This window comes from Crocodylus siamensis, chromosome 2 (assembly GCF_052110815.1).
Source record: "Crocodylus siamensis isolate JL-2025a chromosome 2, ASM5211081v1, whole genome shotgun sequence".
Taxonomy (NCBI): Eukaryota; Metazoa; Chordata; order Crocodylia; family Crocodylidae; genus Crocodylus; species Crocodylus siamensis.
Genome location: NC_143396.1, coordinates 157,489,902 through 157,511,842, shown reverse-complemented (window position 1 = coordinate 157,511,842; position 21,941 = coordinate 157,489,902). Strand labels below are relative to the sequence as shown.

The 21,941-nt window shown below is 43.0% G+C and overlaps 1 protein-coding gene across 3 annotated transcripts in view; it reads right to left on the bottom strand.

Annotated features, from left to right (window-relative positions):
• The window catches only part of NFKB1 (nuclear factor kappa B subunit 1), an 89,594-nt gene that overhangs the window by 34,035 nt on the left and 33,618 nt on the right, over positions 1-21,941 (bottom strand). For all 3 annotated transcript variants that reach the window (XM_090031893.1, XM_090031892.1, XM_090031889.1), the window contains exons 5-7: positions 12,764-12,862; positions 3,936-4,084; positions 1,578-1,741 (exon numbers count right to left, since the gene is read on the bottom strand). In XM_090031893.1, the coding sequence (XP_089888019.1) occupies positions 1,578-1,741; positions 3,936-4,084; positions 12,764-12,862 (412 nt within the window). The remainder of the gene's footprint in view (positions 1-1,577; positions 1,742-3,935; positions 4,085-12,763; positions 12,863-21,941) is intronic.

The window sequence follows — 21,941 nt, the reverse complement described above, 5'->3', positions numbered from 1 at the left end:
TTTGATTTGGTTATTACCATCTTAACCAGCAGCTTCAAGTCTTTGTTTTAAGAAATTTGAGGAGGGGCACATATAAAATTACTTCCCTATCTATCTGCTTTTATTTATCTACTCAAAATTGTGCCAGGTACTTCACAGACCTGAAAATGGTACAATCCCAGCCTTCTGGAGTTTAAAATAGGCAGGAGTAAGACAGAAAAGGGCAAGGTTCACCCATATAAGATAGTGCAGTTGTTTAACCAAGAATTACACTGGAAAACCAACCCTACAGACAAGTCTGCAGTACCTCCATAAAGAGCCCAGGAACATAGCTGAGAAGTTCATTCCACACTTGCTCCTGCTCAGCAACTATCAAAACCCAGAAACCTGGTAGTATATCTAGCATAAAGCTGCCCCTAGCACTTGCCAGGAAGCACGTGCAGCCCCAGGCCTTCCATAGAGAGAATATCAACAAGCAAGAGGTACTTGCCAACTACTGGCCTGTGCTGTAGAGCAGCAGTTGTCAATAGGGGGTATGCGTACTCCTGGGGTACTTAAAAAGGTCGTACAGGGGGGCTCCCACCATTGCATGCACCCCAGCAGAGGCCCTGGGGAGATGTGCCCCCCTGATCTGTGCATAGGCTTTGCGTGCCACTGCAACTGTCCTGAGAGTGGTGTGATGTCACGTGCCTGCCGCCACTGAGCTGTGCTGTGCCCCCTGCCCGCTCGGTCATGGGACACACGTGGTATTGCACCACTCCTGGGCAGCTGCAGCAGCACGCAAAATCCAGTGTGCAGCGGCAGCCACCTCCACCCCACACACAGATCGGGGGGACACACGCCCCCTGGGCCTCCACCAGGGTGCACACAGCAGTGGGAGCTTACCCTCCCCCACCCCTGGTTTCTGATTGTCCCACGACCTGACTTGGCAAAGGCTCCATTCACTCCAGCTGCTGCCCCTGTCTGTGCCCCACTCCCTCCCTCACCACGGGGCCCTCAATCTGCACCCATGTGGCCCCTTCTCCTCCCCCACATACATACCTGCTGGGCAGATGGGGGGCCTGTATATGCACATGTGTGCACTCAGCCCTCCCCTTTCCAAATAATGTTAATATAAAGGGATACATGAGCTGAAACTCTGAGGCAGAAGGAGTACACTTGTTAAAAAAAAGGCTGAAAACCCTTGCCATAGAGAGTGGTATTGGACCTTCTGTCCTGCATTAACTGTATGCTACTGCTGGGAATAAGGCTGATTCTAGACTGCAAGGATGTGCACAAACTGGGGACTGAAGGGGATATGCTTTTTTCAGAGCTCTTTATAACCATCAATAAGTTCTGATGATTCACAATAACAATACAACATGACTCCAACTATCAGCCTATTAAGCAACGTTATGGTTGGCAGTAATGGCGGCAATGCTGGCAGATAGTTTAGTTTTAACTGCATGTTGGCAACAGACCAACCCTTAAAAGCATGCAAGCCTCTCAAAACTGATGTTTCTGCCTAGGCCTTATCCTGGCTGGGAATCAATCCTCTCAGGGCTAAAACCAGTTTTCAGCAGGCGTGCCATACAAGCCAAAGATACTTTCTCACTTACCTGATAATTGTCTTTCTCCACATCCTTCTACTTGGAGATAATTAAGTTCAGAATTCACTAAGAGTCCAGGATTGTATCCTTTTTTACAGGCATCTATCATGCGTGTTTCTAGAGTTTCAAATACTTTCTTCTTGGTGACATGAAGTATTCCAAGGTTTGCAAACCTAGAAAAATATGATCATGAGAAACATTTTTAGTTCCTTATGCACAAGCTGCAGTATGCAGTCTCTCTTTGTTACCATAAGACCTTAGAACCTGATTTAAAACCATTAAAGTTAGTGGAAAAACTCCAAGGTCATTAGACTACTGAGGCAGTACTGCGTTCTCAAAAGCAAATTTTCAAATGCGGATGCTTCAGTAGCTTTTTCAAACCTGATGACTTCACACTGAACTATACATCTGCATAAGCAGTAACTTGTTTTGTACATATGCTTATGGTGTGGATGCAACTTAGGAAATCTTTGAAATGTTGATACTCATTACATGCTCTGACTTGATTTTGGCAATGACGAAAAATGAGCAAACTCAGGAATTCAGGATTTTGGGAGCAAACTAAAACCAGTACAATGCTGTCTAAAGGACAAGAACTTTTTTATGATGATGCTTATTAGGCACTGAGCAGGGTAAATATGCACCTTACAGACTAAGTAAATAAGATATATACATAGATCATAAGGTTTTGTGAACTCAAGCTCACTTCACCAGATGCACAAAGTAGTGCTCACTTCACCAAAGGACAAGCACAGAGTAGTTTATAAAGTAAAGTGAATGATTTTAATACACAAGATGGGAAGAAATGAGGGAGGGGAAAGGGAGAGGGGGTTAATATTAGGAGAGGCATACAAGCAAAAAACCCATAGGAACAAACAGGTCACAAAAGTTACTCCAGGTAATGGGATAAGAATCCATAGTCACTGTGTTAAACCACACTTAACACAGTCTGTGGATGATTTCTTGTTCCACAATTTCCTGTTCTAGCTTTTTAAAAAGTTTGCTGTCTGAGAACATCAATTCTGAGACTAGCAATGGGATGTCCAAGGAGGTTAAACTGTTCTGCACCCCTGCTTAGCACTCTTAATTGATTCCTGAAAAACCAAACGTTAAGTGAAACTGAAAGTATTTGACAACCCAAGATGGCAACCGCAATTGTTTTTAATGACCCAAGGTGGTGACCAGGAGCTTTATAATGAAATTCACTGAGCGCTAAGTGAAATCAGGTATCAATTTCAAAGGCATGTTATAGTGAAATAGCGGTAAGTTAAACAGCGTTAAGCAAGGGTTGCCTGTACTAGGTTCTGGCCATTCAGACACTGTAAGTAGTGGAAAATTTGAGTGGAAAATTAGAAGATAAGACCTATATTGAAAAAAAGCTGCTGACACATTTAAAAATCACTAGTTACATCTAGAAGCATGGCCACGGAGTCAATAATCCAGTTTTTGTATGGACACGAATGATGATGCTAATTATCTCATAGAAAGCCAGACAGGTTAGAGGGGGAAAATAAAAGCCCTTTTCAAGATGAAAAAGAGTATCCAAACAAAGTTATTTAAAATTGCCATAATTAAAGTTAAGTTAGCCTATTGGGCTTTAAACATCAAAAAGGTACAAACTTCAGACACTTGAAAGTTTTTCTCCCTCTCTCCAATTTTAGAAAACTTCATCTTCACCAAAGACATGCCATAGACCATGAAACTTACAGCAGTCAGCCTGAAACCTGATCTACAAATTTAACTTAAAACCTGAAAATATAAATTTATAAGCCTGAGTACTTTAAACTAATACAAACAGATACTGTTTTAAGTGAACAAGAACAGACTAATCATGACTTTGGTACAGTCTTTATTGTTTTAACTGTACCCAGCTTTTAGTAATTTAATGACAGCATGTTTATACCTCTTTAATTTCTTACTTAATCATGTATGTTTTCTTAACACCTATTGAAGGTGACTTGCAAATTTAAAAGAAATGCAATATTGGTAAGAATTTAAAATATCCAGATTTTCTCTCATAATTCTGCCTCCTCCATTTCCTAAACAACATACTTACATTTTTTAAACATTGTAAAAACATATTGGATAATACAGGAAAAGTGACTTAAGATCACCAAATTCCTATTAATGATTATCTGCTTAATTTTCTAGATTATAATAATTTCAAGATACATCTCTACTTCTGACATTTCAATGCTTATCTGCTGGGTTAAACAGACCAAATTTACTCCTGTATTTTAAGATAAGAAAAAGAACAGAGCAGAAAATGAAGAACTAATACATTTTTACCCTCACAAATAACTATTTTTTAATATTTGATTCTCTGTCCACCACAAATGTTTGCCACAGACATGTCAATATACTTACCCTACCACCATATCCTTTGGTCCTGCACTAACTGTACATACTCCATCTTCACAGTATTTACCCACCAAACTGTGTGCATGCAAGTGGACAGACTTCCCATTGGTGACTAACTGAACGATTACTTTTGCAGGCCCAACATAATTGCAGATCTGCGAACAAGGGCAACAATTATTTTAAAAAACTGAACAGATTCTGGTTTCATCCAGATATTTTATAACACTACTAAATCTGGGCATACAAATTCACATATAGGAAATCAAAATCTATTTCTACCAGAAACACACATAAGATGGTTTGATATGATAAAATCATTTAATCACACAGAAGTCTTCTAATTTTTTTTGAAAAAATTAAAAAAGTGAAAACAACACAAATGACAGGATTAAACATAATTCATAAGAAAATAAAAATGTTGAAGTACCGACTCCTTTTTTAACAGGAAGATAAATGTTTTACATAGATCTTTTATACCAGATTAGTTTAGAGATTAAATTCCATTCACTATATTTTACTGACAATGCATGCTAAGACAATTAAAGAAAATGGTATATGTTTGAAATGAAAAACAATGTTTTGCCCAATGTATAAGTGATGAAGAAATTTAACAACATTATGAAGACTACTACATTCCTTTAAAATATTGTTATATTCTCATTACAATAACCCTCTCTGGCAGAAGTTTTACAGTGAGACATCTGAAATGAAATTAATTCTATATTAATTTAAAACACTGCATTCCCACATGGCACCTGGAAGCATTGAATACATGTTTAATATTATTTGTGTGCACAGGCCCATTGTGGTCTCACTGAATTATACATGAGAATACAGTTAAATCTGTGCCTAAGACTATACTATACATGGTCAAGGCTATGACAAACTATAAGCTTTGGTACCAGTATTGTAGAATCAGATGTGTTGGGGTTGGTCCACAGATCAAATCCAGCATGCAAAGCTCTAGCACATCTAGCTCACTGGGCTCCCTACAGATTCAGAAATTTGGCAGCAGGATGATCAGTGGCATTGTTAACAAACTGGAGCAATTCATGCTGCCCCTGCTCCCCTACTATGACCTTTCCAGACCTGTAGGAAGCCCTGTGGGCCAGGCGATACAGCTCTACAGGCCTAATCTCTGGTGTAGAACTGTTTCCACCACAGTTTCTTGTAATATCTACCTTTCTGACACAGGTTTTTAAGTGGTAGCTATAAAAGAGTGGTATTATGTATTAGAAACTGCAGGTTTTTAAAAGCAGATCACCCACCCTCCTACATACTACAGTTAAGGCACGATTAACCAGTTAATAATGCCTTAAGTTCTGATCCAGCTACACATTCAAATAATTAATGTCATGATAAAAGAAGCAAAAAGTTACAAAGTTATTCCACAAAAAGGTGCAATAACTTCATAGCTTGTACTAGTTGCGGCATTAATTGAACGTGTGGCCAAGTACTTTCCTGTGGCTGGGGGCCCCGTCGACTGAGGCACCACCTGTTTCCAGCCCTGCAGCTGACAAAGCTCATAGAGACAGCAGTGTTCCCTTAACTTCCCCCACTGTGAGCCTTAGCAGCAACAGTGCTTGCAATGAGAGGAACGTTGACCCTCGCATGAGCCTCATAAGGTATAGGGCTTACAGCAAAGACAGTGCAAGGAACACTGCTCCCCCTGTAAGCATTGTCGGCTTCAGGGCTGCCGATGCTGCCTCACGCTCCCAGAAGTGCACCTGCTGCTGGGCTTCCTGGGGCTCCTCCTGCGCTGGCAATAAGGCATGATGGGATATAATGAGCAATCCCACAATGCACCTACCTCCTGCCATGCACCTGTGGCATGGGAGGTGGCATGACTCTGGATCATCATTAGGTCCCATTGAACCTTTACCAGCACATGTAGAGGGGTCCTGAACTATATAAGGAATTTATAAGGAATTTAGTTTACTTATCTATTTATAAGGGATTTACTTTGTGCATTATATCTTTTAGATCTCCATCTAGGTTTCTCCATATTGCATTAATCAGCTCTATTATCAATTATATATATCTTTCAAAGTATACCTAGTACAAACTTGTCAGATCCAGCATCTCTTACACAGCCTTCCCTAGTTTGACTTCCTTAACTAACCATTTTATCAGTAAGTCTTTCTTCATGTTTAACACTGAATAACAACCCTCAAGCAAAATCCTTTTGTACAACAGGAATGTGTCGATTTTATCCACAAGGATATGAAAGGGTGATGGTAAACTTTAAAGGTAGTGAACAAATCTGCAATGAATTATTTCAGTTTGTTAGGTGGGCAAGACACTGATGCCCACAAATCACCATTTCACAATAACTGGTCTTGTTCACTTTCTTTTTGCCCTTTCACCACCACCCCAGTTCCATTTCATTGCAGTTGGAAGCCTCAACATTTGCTCAGTGCCCTCCCACTGCTCCCAACAGACTACTAAAAACATCTGTTCCAGGAGGCATGCATATATGTAAAAGTACACTTAATGCACCAGCTGCTTCTTGACTGTACTATTCTATAATGATGCTAGTTGTGTTTAGCCCACAGCATACTTTCATAACTAATATGAACTCTGAAATTGTAATCCTAACTCCAGTTGTGAATCAACCTACAGCCTTGGATTATTCATCGTCATACACAACTTAATTGTCGCACTTTTCTTATTAATAAAGGTAAATAATAGTAATTATTTGCCACCTTCAAGAGGGTATGATGATTGTTACTTAATGTTTGCAGAGTGATTTGAGAATAAAAATTGTTACATAAATCTCAATAGCAGCAGCAATGGTAACAACTCTCTAGAACAGGTCTTCTTGTTTCCTGTTTTTGACATATGCAGATTCCCTGGTCTTATATACCTATATTAATATTTATAATTTATGTCCCTGATCTTATACACCTACATTAATATTTATCATTTTTAAGGTGTGTGCTCTCGGCATACCAGAAGAGTGTAAAGCAGTTCTATATCAACTGTAGAAACCACACTGAAACAGTATGTTCAATGTATATATCCGTATGGTTCAATTTCAATATTCAATATTCAACAGTATGTTCAATGTGTGTATCAGTATGTTCAAATTTCAATATTGCTGTTGAATTGTGGACAACATTCACAGTATTTCAAAATTAATTCAAAATTTCATCTGAAAACAGACAAGATTCTTTGGGAAAATCTGATATCTTTTATTAGACCAATGCAAAGATATTGGTTTTACCCAAGGAACCTTGTCACCTATGTCCTTAGACTAACATGGCTATAACCAACACCCCTGAAATCTGAAAACTGGTAATTTACATATGAACTAACCACATCTTAATACTAAGAGCTCAGAAATATGGTCACAGACAGACTCTGTATATACTGTTTCTAGAAAATTATATAAAATGTAATGGTACTGAATACTTAAAGGATGCCAATATAAAAGAAAAAGATAAAATGTGACAAGAATAGTAACACTTGTACCAGCAGAATATTTCTGTTTTGTAGTGTTCATAAACCAAAACAAGGAAATAACCAAATATTTTAGTTTTAACATGGTAATGAGGATCAAATGAAAGACAGAAAAAACAAAAAGGCATCCAGGAACAGTATAAAGTTTTCTCTGCATCCAATATTTCAAAAAGCAGCATTCTATTCTGATTAAATCAAATATAGAAATGTGAGTCTACAGCATTTTTAAGTGACAGATTTGGTTTAGAGATTAAAGGTACACAGTCAATTTGAAATCTAGTCAATCGTTTGAAAGTACTTTCAGTTACTTCTCTGCTTCCCAAGTCCAAATTCCAGCTAATGTTTTGGGTTTATAAAACACACTTCCCTATTTTAGAGATGTTTTGCCTCTTGCTCATGTGAGCAGGGAGCAGAACTGTCTGGTAGGCTACAAAATGCAAATAGTGAAGCTAACCATAAAAGTTATGTGGAATACATAAAAACAAAATGCAAAAATTGTTAATCCCCCTTACTTGCTAATTAGTTTCATTTATAGCAACCAGAAAGAACACACCTCACATCAGAAGGGACAGTTCTGTTCGACCTCTGTTTAGCTATTTGTACCCATAGGTATATGCAGGATGAAAGCCTTAGGTATTGTACAGAACTAGGACATATTTAAATAGCTGTCTGAATTTGCTTTTGTTTGACAGTGTTAGACTAGGATTTTCAGACTTGATGCCTAAAAATGTAGCACACAAGTGATCCAATTTGACCGAAATCAATGGGAGTTGCAGATCTTCAGCTCCCCTGAAAAAAAATCAAGCTACTCATATAGAATTAAGTTCTCAGCTTTAAGAACCCAACTATTGGTCTAAGGACATCAGTGGCTTAAATACAAGAACTCTCATTGACTTAAGCCTTGGCAGAATTTGATCCAATGAATTTTAACAGAGGCAAAGAGTTGTTATGGCAAATTTTGTTTATGTTTGGACATTAATATCAATCACGTTTGGCTATTCACATTAAGCAGCTGAGGTATAAATATTCTCTTAAAATATACTTAAACCCCATAATCAATTATGCTAGAGTTCAATTTCTATTGGAAGAAAACTCATATAAGAAAACTCATATAATTCTCTTTTTTTCTCCAGGAAGACAGGTTAACTGAATCCTTAACAAAAAAAAAAAAAAATACTAGTCTGTAATCTCACTAATTTTAATAGGAACACTTTCTAGAGTCAAGATATGTTAGGGTCAACCCAAATGACTAAAAATACAAAGCTTCCTAGTACTTTCCTTTTTCAGCACATCATCAATGGGTTTGGCAATTCAAGAATAATACTTGAGTTTATGGGTGTGTTTGCATGGCTCAGGACCTAAGCACCCACTTTCATAGTTAGTAGGGTCAGAAGGGACCTGAGCAGACCATCATGTCCGACCCCCTACTATGGGGTCAAATGACCCCAGCAAGGTGTTCATCTAGCCAGCAAGGTGTTTGTGCAAGATAGATGAGTATTTTCCGCACAACAATTCTTGTGGCTGTCTTGTGATAGCTTTCCAAGTGCATAAAATAAGCAGAGAAAAAGTTATGAATAAAGCAGTTCAGATGTCTCAATAAACAGATAACATAGGCTAGTCAAGTTTCACTTTTGTGTTGTAAGAATGCCTTGAAAGACATGTGTAGGCTTACATTTAGTTATCTGCATGCTACACATGCTCTACCTTCTTCTTCATCTGGCATTATTCTTATGAACATGAAGATTAGGAGCATTATAATGCCATCAGTCAAGTTTTATACATCACAGTTTTCTGTGTTGAGTTCCTTGTATAAAGACAACAAAAATAAAAGTAATTGCAGTTGTTCATCTTGTATTAGTTCTCCAGGGCTGTCATGCATGTAACTGAAAAGTAACTTTTATTGCAATGGAGATGCCCCATAGTGAACAATCACACATGCCTAATTTAATATTTTCTGTACCGTGCTCTGATAATTGCGTTATTATTATTATTATTATAATAATAGCTGGTGTAAAAATATAAAATGGCACATGAGACTAATTCCATGAGGCTGCACAGGCACATGCCCACAAGATTTTCTTTATTATGGTATACACATTACTGATTTCTGGGTGCACTGTTGCAGTAAGTGTAAATCCTTCCTGATATGTGAAGCTATATTAAAACTGCAACAGCTCAACTGAAAGTAATAGTCTCAATTCAGGGGTTAAGGATGAAGTTGTATGATATTTTTTATAAAGAAGTCCATACCAGATTAATATAATGGTTCCTCATGGCTGTCAAATCTATGAAGGGAGGAGAAGTGGAAGAGCTGCAGAGTGTCACCCTATGCCCTAGGAATCTCTGGCTGTTGCAGTGTCCAGGGAAGAAGGTAGTGGTAGTCAAAGGAGACAGTAGCCTTCAAGACAGGTATAGTCCTAAACTGGCCAATAAAAGGAAATGTGTTCCCACCACTCTGCATCTCAAGTTGCATTGATCACTAATCAACCTCAACTCACAATTTGGCACACAGAATTCACAAAATACACCTTTTTATAATTCCAAGTTAAACTACCATCCTTCAAATGCACCATCATCAAGTGGCTAAGTAAATAAGCAGGGTCTTTTACGTAAATGAACAAGATACAAAGGGGGAACAACTGTTCCAAAACCTTCAACCAGGTTCAGCTTTGTTGTGACAAGGAAAGCAGCCTCTGACAAAGCATAAGGGAGACTTACAGGAAAATGTGAGAAACACTTTGCCTTTATTGGCACTGCTTGAAACAAGAACAGGCATTAACAGGCAAGGAGCTTAAGGAACCTCACTCATGATCCTTTGCCAGCCTTTCCTACAAAGTGTTGCCATGTTGGGATTTGTACTAGAAAATATTCAAAGGCAAACAATGAAAGAGACAAGGGGAAGGGTGCGAGTCTAGATTACATTAGAATATTATGTTCAGTAAAAAAGAAAAAAAAAAAAGATTTGCTTAGTTGTATCGATTACCTTGCATTTTGTTTCCCACCTGTTTGCTCCCATGCTCCACATTGCCTACTCTATCTATAATATCACCATAGACCTCACCAGTCTGTTCATCCATTTTATTCATAATAATTAAAGAGAGACACTGAATTAGCATTCAAAGATCCTGCAGAATGGGGATAAGTAATTTTATATTTAAATCTTAAATTTAAAGTCAAATATTGTTCATTGTTTCATTATCACCACCAGCAGGAGAAAGGGAAAGCAATTATATTTTTTTTTTTGCCTGGGCTGGTAGTTTTTCATGATAGTTTTATCAGGCTAAGTTAAATCAGTGCTTCCCAGATGAATCTCTGTTTATCAGACTAACACCTCAGGCTATACCAGCCAATACTGAGTACTTTCCGTTGAGTCATACTCACACAAATTTATGATGGAGATAAATCTGTTCTAAACCATAGTCTTTCCCAAGAGCCATGGAAGGAAAAAGCACAAGTAACTAATGTAAGCAGTACAGTGGTATGTTTTAGATTCCAGCACAGGGGCTCAGCTTTGAAAGACAGGATAGGGAAGAGTGAAGAACTCATGAGCTAGAGCCTGTTAAATCTTCCTTTTCATTTAAAAAATCTAAAATGAAAACGTCATAATTTTACAACAAGGAAGCAAAATTCAACACCTGAAAACATAGGTGGAGGAAGAAAAAAAATTTGGGGGGGCTGAGTGTGTACAGATGCGCATGTGCCCTCCCCCCTCCCTTCCCAGGTGGGAAAGTCTGTGGCGGAACGGGTGAGAGGAGGGGAAAGGGCTGCAGGGGGAGCCACACCTCCCAACGAGCTGCTTGGGGCTCAGTGTGGCGCTCTGCCCCAAGCATCTGCCCCTCCCCCAGCCCTAGCCCCACTCCCTTCCTCACCACTGCCTGCTCAAGCTTGGCACATCTTTGCACATCCCCCATCTTTAATGTTTTTTACACTGTTATGTGCCTTTTTCATTCCACACCATGTAGTTGGAAAAGGGGACTAGAGAGACCTTAAGAGAGTGGAAGTCAGTCCTCCTATGACTTCAGTGGGAACAGCTGACATTGAACACTTGAAAAATTAGGATACCAATGTAAGCACTGAAGGATTAAAGAGGCTAACTTCAAGCACGCAGATTTGAAAAGCTTGGCTCCACAGTCCTGTACAGCAGATGTACACTGAACTGTGATGTCTAGATTAGAACTTCAGTCTTTACATGTATTTTTATAGACGTGGACATTAGGGCTGGAAAGGACCTCATAAGATTTTTGTTTCAGAACAGTTAAACACAGCATTCTTACTTTTATTAATAAGATTACTAAATTAGAATATGGGAGAAAAATAAAGGCAAAGGGTTTATTAAAAGTGACTATATGATATTTGGCATCTTGGTATTTTAGGAATTTTTCTATTACTGTACCCTGATATTTTGCCCAGCAAAATGTCACTAGTTACTGTATACTGTTGCTTAAAAGCTGTGTCACTAAATGCAGTTTCAAAATCTGGCCACCTATTTGACTATTTTGACAAAGTTGTAGGAGTCTAACTTAAGTACTATATTTTCTCTTAGTCAATACCCAACTTTTCCCCTAAAAATCAGGTCCTGGAAATCACTGTGCATTGTATGCAAGAAATACACTATATGCAGGTTCTGCTACTTACTGCTGAAACCAAAAGTAAAATCGACAGCAATCCACAGGGAGCAGAACCATGAGCAGACTTGCCTCCCTAGCTGTTCGTACTCAAGTTACTTGCTACAAGATTTTTTTTTCTTCATTCCATCTTGCAAAAAACAAGGTACATATTATTTTGCAGGGCTTGCTGTATCTGAGAAAATATGGTGTTTACTTTTAAAAATTTCAGACCAGGTGCATTAACTACATCATGTGCTTTGAATCACCACCCCAAGAGCGACCATAAGCAAGTATCTGAAAAAACTATCCCTCTTCCTTCTTGGAAAAAAGTAATAGTAGTTCTGATAATTTCTGTTCTCAAACATTTAGCAGTTTAAACATGCAAGGTTAGTGTAGCGTATGACAGAAGAAAATAATCCAGCAGATTTTAATTTTATTAACAGGATGGATTTTCATTTAGTCCCAGAAAAATAGCTAGTACCTTATTATGTCAGCCACAGGTTTATACCAATGTGCTAACACAGGGGCGGCTAGCTTGCAGCATGCATGCTACAAGTGGCACAGGCAACCTGTGTGTGGTGTGCAGCAAATCAGGGAGGGGAAAGGCAGCAGAAAGCAGTGCAGCACATGAGGCAGGGAAAGGGTTGGAATGGCACTCAGGGAGAGTGCTGAACTAATGTGTGGCACACCTGCCAAAAAGTTTGGCCCCAGTTGTGCTAACACATTCTATTTGCAGTTACCTTGTTAAATAATTAGCAAACTTACCCTGACTTGAGGGTATGATTTTTTGTTCTTTTCACTAGAAGCACCAGGAAGTCCACCATGTGATGGGCCTTCACATACATATCGGAAACGAAATCCCCTCTGTGAAAATTAAACACAAAAACATTAAATACCTGGTTGAAAAAAAAAAAAATCAATCCATGCACCAAGTGTCGTGTGTCCACCCCTGCAACTATCCACAAATGGAGATGTGAAAGCCTGTAATTCCTGAGGCTCTCCCTGGAAACATTTTATCTAGATAAACAAAGCTACAGGTAAGTGTGGTATACACTGAACATTTTTATTCCCTTGTGCATGCATATCAGCAGTAAGAATCTTTTCATCCAGTGCCGGCATGAACAGACTTGTGAGCATGGATCCTGCTATACCCAAGAAACAAGTAAAAAAGTAGAAAGACAGAATAATAGAGCAGGTCTCCATAAAACATAACAGCAACTGAAGTAGCAGAGAGGAATACAGGAACAGGTGACAAGACCCAGGCAAGTATCAACTAGGGCAATTATTTTGGGTGGAGGGCTGCTTACCAAGTTTTGGCAAGCTGTTGAGGGCCACATGGGTAGCCCCACCCCCTGGTCACCATCTATTGACTGGAAGTCCTGCCCCCCAACATTTGCCACCAGAAGTCCCTCCTCTTGCCCCCAGAAGTACTCCTTTCAGCAAAGGGTTTTGCCATCTTGGAACCAGAAAAATACCAAATTATATTTTAAAAGAAAACATCTACAACATTAATTAATTTGATTTCCAAAAATATTTTTGTCCTGATTTACAAGTGTTTGTGTAGTGTACGTAGAGGTGATTGCACAATAGCTTAAAATGAAGTCTTACTTTTATATGTTGTGGGGGGCGGGTATAGGTTTGTGGGGACCCAAGGGTGTCCAAGTATGCTGGGGAGGGTATAGGTGTGTCTGTGAGGGGGGACTGGCGTGGGGGTGTGGGTATGGGGTGAGGGAGCATGTGGGTGTGTGTGTGTAAATAGGTGGAGTGTGGGTGGGTATGGGGCTTGTGGGGGGATGTGTATGGGGGTCTGCATGTATGGCAGTGGAAACAGGGAGTGGATGCATGTGTATGATGAGATGTGCATGTGGGACTCACCCTACACACACACACACACACACACACACACACACACACACACACACTGCCTCTGCCTACACATACATGCACGCACTGCCTCTGCCTATACAAACACCCCTCCCACTCCTGGCCCCAGGGTACCAGCGCAGCCCATGCTCCCCAGTCCAGTGATGCAGCCTGGGACCACATTTTGCTGGAGCAGTGCACAGGCAGGAAGGCAGGGAAATGGCTGGGGTTGGGGTGGGGTGGAGCTGGGCTGTTTGGTTCTGCTGGCTCCCCCTGGGTCCTACTGCCCCTGGTTCCTGTCATCTTTGATTGGCAGCCAGGAGCAAATACATATTAATTTACTAAAATTTTTAGAGGCCCTATGGGCCAGACTGAATGGCCTGACAGGCTGGATTCAGCCCACAGGCCATATTATGCCCACCCCTGAACTAGGGGCAGTGAAAAATAGCTCCTTCTTTCTTTCTGGGGAGATGGTGGCAGTCCCTGAGCAGAACTAAGGAATTGTAGAAATGCAGAGATCCCAGCACCCTGCCAATTCCCTGATTTTATATATTCATTCCCAGAGGAAATATATATATATAGTGTATTTCCTGTCGAATCACATATAGTGTTTGAATATATTTATATAGTACAAATAAAACAGTATAAATGCAGAGATCCCAGCATCCTGCCAATTTTCATAGATTTCATAGACATTAGGGCTGGAAGGGACCTCGGGAGATCATCGAGTCCAGCCCCCTGCCCAAAGGGCAGGAAGTCAGCTGGGGTCATAGGATCCCAGCAAGACAAGCATCCAATTTACTCTTGAAGGTGTTCAATGTAGGTGCTTGAACCACCTCCGCTGGCAGACTGTTCCAGACCTTGGGGGCTCGGACAGTAAAGAAATTCTTCCGTATGTCCAACCTGAAACGGTCTTGCAGGAGTTTGTGACCGTTCGACCTCGTCATCCCTTGGGGCGCTCTGGTGAACAAACGTTCCCCCAGATCCTGGTGGTCACCCTTGGTAAATTTATAGGTGGCCATCAGATCACCCCTGAGCCTATGCTTTTCCAGGCTAAAGAGTCCCATGGCTCTCAGCCTGTCATTATAAGATCTGTTTTCCTGACCTCTGATCATGCACGTGGCTCTCCTCTGGACTCTCTCAAGCTTCTTCACATCCTTTTTGAATTGTGGAGCCCAAAACTGGACGCAGTACTCCAGCTGCGGCCTCACCAAGGCCGAGTACAAGGGGAGAATGACGTCCCGGGATTTGCTCGAGAAGCATCTATGGATGCAAGCCAGCATTTTGGTTGCTTTACTAGCCGCAGCATCGCATTGCAGGCTCATGTTCATCTTGTGGTCAATGATGACCCCCTAGTCTCTTTCTTCTGTAGTGCTAACCAACGTAGCACTGCCGAGCCTATAAGGGTGCTGCAGGTTTTTCCTCCCAAGGTGGAGAACCTTGCATTTTTCAGTGTTAAACACCATGAGGTTCTCGTCTGCCCATTTGCTGAGCTTGTCCAGGTCAGCCTGGATCACCCGCCTGTCCTCTGGTGTGGATGCTTTGCCCCAAAGTTTGGTGTCATCGGCGAACTTAGAAAAGTTTATTAAGGAGGCCATCCTTGAGGGACTGGCCCAGGCTAATATCCTAAGGGACAGCCAGCACGGGTTTGTTGCAGGTAGGTCTTGTTTGACCAATCTCATTTCCTTCTATGACCAGGTGACCTATCACCTGGACAAGGGAGAAGAGATTGATGTCATATATCTTGACTTCAAAAAAGCTTTTGATCTGGTATCCCATGATCACCTCTTGGCCAAACTGCCCAGTTGTGGCCTTGGCTCCACCACGATCCGCTGGCTGGGAAATTGGCTCCGTGGTCGGACCCAGAGGGTTGTGATTGATGGCAGTCACTCATTGTGGTGCCCTGTGACCAGTGGGGTCCCTCAAGGCTCTGTCCTGGGACCCATACTGTTCAACATCTTCATTAACGATGTGGACATTGGAGTCAGGAGTGGACTGGCCAAGTTCGCCGATGACACCAAACTTTGGGGCAAAGCATCCATGCCAGAAGACAGGCGGGTGATCCAGGCTGACCTGGACAAGCTCAGCAAATGGGCAGACGAGAACCTCATGGTGTTTAACACCGATAAATGCAAGGTTCTCCACCTTGGGAGGAAAAACCTGCAGCACCCTTATAGGCTCAGCAGTGCTACGTTGGTTAGCACTACAGAAGAAAAAGACTTGGGGGTCATCATTGACCACAAGAGGAACATGAGCCTGCAATGCGATGCTGCGGCTAGTAAAGTGACCAAAATGCTGGCGTGCATCCATAGATGCTTCTCGAGCAAATCCTGAGATGTCATTCTCCCCTTGTACTCGGCCTTGGTGAGGCCGCAGCGAGTACTACGTGCAGTTTTGGGCTCCACAATTCAAAAAGGATGTGGAGAAGCTTGAGAGAGTCCAGAGGAGAGCCATGCGCATGATCAGAGGTCAGGAAAACAGATCTCCTCCCTTTTTTGAAGATTGGCACCACATTGGCCTTCTTCCAGTCTTCTGGCACTACACCAGAGCGCCAGGAGTTTTCAAAGATCCGTGCCAGGGGCTGGGCTATGACGCTCGCCAGCTCCTTGAGTACCCTGGGGTGCAGGTTGTCAGGGCCAGCTGACTTGAAGGTATCCAGCTTCTCAAGGTGTTCCTTCACGAGGTCAGCATTTATGGAGGGTAGGGGATCCCCCTCACCCAGATTTCCCTGTCCCATAGCAGGCATGGGCATCCCATGGGACTGATGAAAGACTGACGCAAAGTACCTATTTAATAGGTTGGCTTTTTCCTGGGCGTCAGTTGTCAGTTGCCCCATCTGGTTTAGCAGGGGTCCAACATTGCCCTTGCTTTTCCTCCGGCTCCCCACATATCTGAAAAAGGACTTTTTGTTGTCCTTGATGCCTGAAGCTAGTTGGAGTTCAGTTGCAGCCTTGGCTTTCCTGGTTTGCTCCCTGCAGGACCGGACCAGCGCGGAGTAATCCTCCTTGGAGGTGAATCCCGTCCTCCATCCTTTGTAGGCTTTCCTTTTTAGCCACAGGAGGTCTGCTAGGTCCCTGGAGAGCCAGGAGGGCTGCTGTGCCTTCTTGCTGCCTTTCCTCCGTGTTGGGATAGATTTAGCTTGTGCATTGAGGATCGCTTCCTTGAGAAGCAACCACTCTTCTTGAACTCCCGTCTCCCTGGGGTCTTGGTCCCTGAGGGCCTGACTGATTAGCCTCTTGAGCTTGTCAAAGTCGGCTTTTCTGAAGTCAAGGACTTCTGTGTTGCTGACTGACTTGCCAGCTTTACGGCGGATGGTGAAGGTGATCAGCTCGTGGTCGCTGTCACCCAGCTTCCCATCGATCACTAGGTCGCCGATTAGGTCGTCCCCCGTAGCCAGTACCAGGTCGAGCAGTGCTTTGCCTCTTGTTGGCCCATAGACTTCTTGAGTCAGGTAGAGGTCATCCACGCATGAGAGAAAGCTTTGCAACTGCTCGGATTTTGCTGAGTGATCTTCCCAGGAGATGTCCGGGTAATTGAAGTCACCCATGACAACCAAGGTCCTGGAGCAAGCGGCCTCAGTCAGTTCCCAGGCGAACTCCTGGTCAAGCTCAGGACTTTGAGTGGGAGTTCTGTAGTAGACTCCCACCGTTGTGTCCCCTGTGCTGTATTCCACACGAATTTTTACCCAGAGGGTCTCTAGCTGTCCATGCCGGTCGCCAACATCAGCTTGCAGGGACATGTAGCTTTCCTTGACATAGAGAGCTACACCCCCGCCCCTTTTGTCAACACGATCCCTCCTGTACAGGGTATAGCCCTCTATACCCGTGGTCCAGTCATGGGTGGAGTCCCACCAGGTCTCCGTTATCCCAATGACATCATATTTCTTTGCACTGAGCAGGAGGACGAGCTCGTCCTGCTTGTTGCCTAGGCTCCTGGCATTAGTGTACAGGCAGGCAAGTATGCCCTTGGGGGCTCTTGCCTTGCCCACAGATTGTGCCAGGGCTGGGGCAGGGGTGGTCTCCCTTAAGTGCCTTGGTCCGCTGGCTTTGCAAGGGACGCTCTGCAGGCCAGCAGTGGCAGTCGTCCCTCCATCCCCCAGCGGCCTTAGTTTAAAGCCCGGTGGAGCAGGTCAGCCAGCCTGGCTGAGAAGAGCCTCCTCCCCCGGGGGAGAGAGGTGGAGGCCATCTCTTCCCAGCAGCTCACTGCCTCTCTCGCCAAAGAGCGGGCTGTGGTCATGGAAGCCAAAGCCTTCCCGATGACACCAGCGCCGCAGTCTTTGGTTGACTGCATGGATCCGCCTCTCCCTCCTCAGCCCATAGCCCGAGACTGGGAGGATGGACGAAAACACCACCTGAGCTCCCAGACCCCTAAGCCCCACTCCCAACTCCCTGTAGCGCCTCATGACCTGGCTGGGGGTGCTCCGAGCCGTGTCATTGGTGCCCACATGAATAAGGAGCATGGGGTAGTGGTCTGTGGGCTGGAGGAGCTGCGGGATCCTCTCCGCAATGTCTCGGATGCGGGCCCCCGGGAAGCAGCAGACTTCCTGGGCTAAGGGGTCAGGGCAGCAGATTGCCCCCTCGGTCCCCCGCAGGATGGGGTCTCCCACAACAAACACCTTTCGCTTTGTCTTGGGGAGAGCGGGGGCAGTAGCTGCGGTGGAGCCTGGGTTGCCTGTGGGAGCTGGCAACTGAGCAGGCTCTGCCGGGGCTGCAAGAGGTGCGAACCTAAATTGCCTGATATAGATAGAGATCTCTCTCTCTCTCTCTGGGGATCCTTACATTATTAGCAACTACTTTAAAAGGTACAACTGTACATTTATTAAATAGTTTTTAACAGAAAATATCATAGACTTAAAGATATGGGAGGGTTATCTAAATGTAACAGGAGACACAGCCAGTGAGCAAAGATATATGGTTAACATAGCTAATTAAACTGTTTAAATATACTAGTGGAAAAACTATTTAAAATGCTTAAACACCATAAAGTTTCCATTAAAAATCCTTCTATGAGCTCTTAGCCTTTATTTCTTCAGTTACTTTTTTCTGTAAGAGAAGTGCACATATTGGCAAAGCTACATAAAATAATCTGTTTTACGCACACACACATATTAGAAGTAAGGAATAAGGAAAAAATGAGATTCTTTGCCTGGGAACCTTGAAGGCACATAGCGGTTAACACTAAAAACTGATAATTTATGCAATAATAAATGCTACTCCAATTCTATGATTAAGAAAACACACACCAGCACAAATGAAGCTGTCAAATCTAATAGGTTTAATGGGATTTTTTTCTGGCCAAAAAACCCAAAACAAAACAAAAATTACAAAGCAAATGGTGCTAAGTAACTGTTACAATCTCAAATACGGGGGATGATGAAACCTAAAAAGTGAAAGCTGGACTGGGGTCTGGGAAAGAGGACCTAAGCTTTTTTTCCTACTCTCACATCTAACTGCAAATGGGAATCACGCTAATGCTTTCAGACAGGGAGGTTTCCCTCCTTAGGCAACAGTGCTGCACCAGATCACACAGCCACAGAGACCCACTTTTTTCAGTTAGACTCCTGCACATGCAATAGTCTGCCAGAGTCGAGTAGAGGGCTGCAGCTGACTCAGACAAATCTTTCATGGCACGATAAGATTGCTTATATTTGACACCAGGTTTCTCTGAATTTAAGCGTTGGTCAGCCCACAGCTAGTCATGCTGCTCACACAGTTACTCACCAAATGACTAATCAAAGTGCCGGCAGCATCTATTCTGCCAAAGTCTTTTCCGTTTAAATACCTGTCCCTCATGAAAATGACACGGTTTAACTTTCACTCAAATACCCGCAGAAAAAACAGCAGTAACCAGGACATGCTAAGAGCCAAATCCTTTACCACCTCTTATGGGCCTAAGCAGACTTAAGCAATAGGTGTAATACTACTCCGTCCTGTCCAGGTTCCTGAAAAGCTGTTACCACATCTACCTTTGTAACATGCCATCACCTTATCCTTAAGATTGAGTTCTAAAAAGCAGCAAGTGGAAGGAGGACCTATCTACCTGCTGAGCTGTTTCTTCAGGGACTTGAGCAGGGTGGAAGAAGATCATGGCATGTCCAGACATGTGCAGCCACATGGTATGTGGTAGAGCTGTGTAAAATTTTGACGGGAGTTTCATTTCAAAGCTGTTTTGACATGTTTCAAGCTCAAAACAGCAACATTGAAACGAAACAAAAGGGTTCAAAACAGCTTCAAAATAAAACAAGGGCACTTGAAATGTTTCAGAACATTGCGAGTTTCAAACCTGGGCTTGCTGCAGCTAAACAGAAACTAAGGGTGGGGGGGAAGGACTGCTCTCTCATATCGACATCTAGCTCTCTGTTCAATTTCCCAGCTCTCTGATCACTTCCCTCAGCTCTTCCAGGGGGCGCGGGCCCCCAATCTGCACACATGGTTTCAGCAGCAGCCTGCTGAAACTGTAGTGGCAGCCTGCTAAACCCAGTGCAGACATCCAGGGGCCCATGCCCCCCAGGAAGAGCTGGGGAAATGATCAGAGAGCTGGGGAATCGAACAGGGGGCTGGGGGAATGTTGGATGGGGGCCTGAGCCAGACTCTTCCCAGGGGGCCTGGGCCCCCAGATCTGCGCGCAGGATGACAGCAGGCTGCCACTGCTGGCTGGGACCAGCGCCAGCATGGGGTTTTTCCTGGCACTTGACGTTCTTCCTGCCACTGACCCCAGCCGGCAGCGGCAGCCTGCTGTCATCCTGCATGCAGATCCGGGGGCCCACGCCACCCAGGAAGAGTCTGGCACAGGCCCGCAGCCCTCCTGGGGGGCACGGGCTCCCAGATCTGTGCACGGGATGACAGCAGGCTGCCACCACTGGCAAGTGATATGAGTTTTGCTTTGAACAGTTAGAGGTAGTTTCCCAGAAACCCTTGCACCCATCTCCTTGAAACTTGGCAGGTTTTATGGTCTCAGAAACAGCTACCATCTCTGCAATTTTCATCCAAATCAGGCAAGGAATGATCACATTATAGGTATTTTCCTGATTCCCCATTATAGCCTATGGGTAAAATGTCAAAATGAGTGGAAACCGTTTCAGCAAAATGACATGGAACAAACAGTGCTTTGAAATTAAATGAAATGATGAAACAAAACAATGTCCCTTTGAAATGGAAGTTGAAACAAAACAATGTTGTTTCGCACAGCACTAGTATATGGCACCACAGACATGTCTGCAACACCACATGCAGCGTGGAGAACATCTGAACATGCAGTAAGGGAGCAGTTCAGAGGGGTTTTTTGACCCTTGGATATCCTATCCAGGGATCAAAAAAACCTGTGGGAAAAAAAGCAGAGTGCTGCATGTACCGCCTGAAGCCCCAACCTTCTCTACCCCACATAGGGTGAATTGCCATGTGCCAGGATCTGGCCTTTAGCATGAAAGTCACTTCAATGCATTAAAGCAGAGTGATTAACTGGGCTTTATTTAAGTGAAGTGCTTCATTTTTCGTAAAATTCACTCTTGAACTTTGGGCCAGAGTACAGGGATTGCTCTAGCCACACCACAACCAGTAGACACTATTAAAACCAATTCACCTCTTCATCACTTGTGTGAGGGCCACTGGATCTATGCAACTGACCAGAGAGCCTGTTCTTTCCCACTGCCATCACTCACTGAACCCACATGCTTATATGAATTTTCTGACTTGACCCATGTGCTAATCTTTGCAGTGCTAACGAGATGACCACAAACACAACACTTGGTCATAGGGAGAACTGCAATAAAACACAGCACCCTTCTCCTGGGTTGGGAGGTGGTTTTCATCCCCAGCATCTCCCACAAACTTCACCAGCACCAAGCAGAACCAAAAGATGAAATCCATGTTAACAGAGTTGCATACCTGCACAAAAATTACATTTAAAGTTTGATTTAATTTACTTCTGGTCTAGAGTCCAGTGGTTTTCAATCTTTTTTCATCTTCAGATCCCTACAAAATTTCAAAAGTAGGTGTGGACCCCTTTGAACTGTAAGCATGGGTATTCACATACTTTTGATTGATTATAGTAATCTTTCATGAACCCCCTAGACATAGTCCAG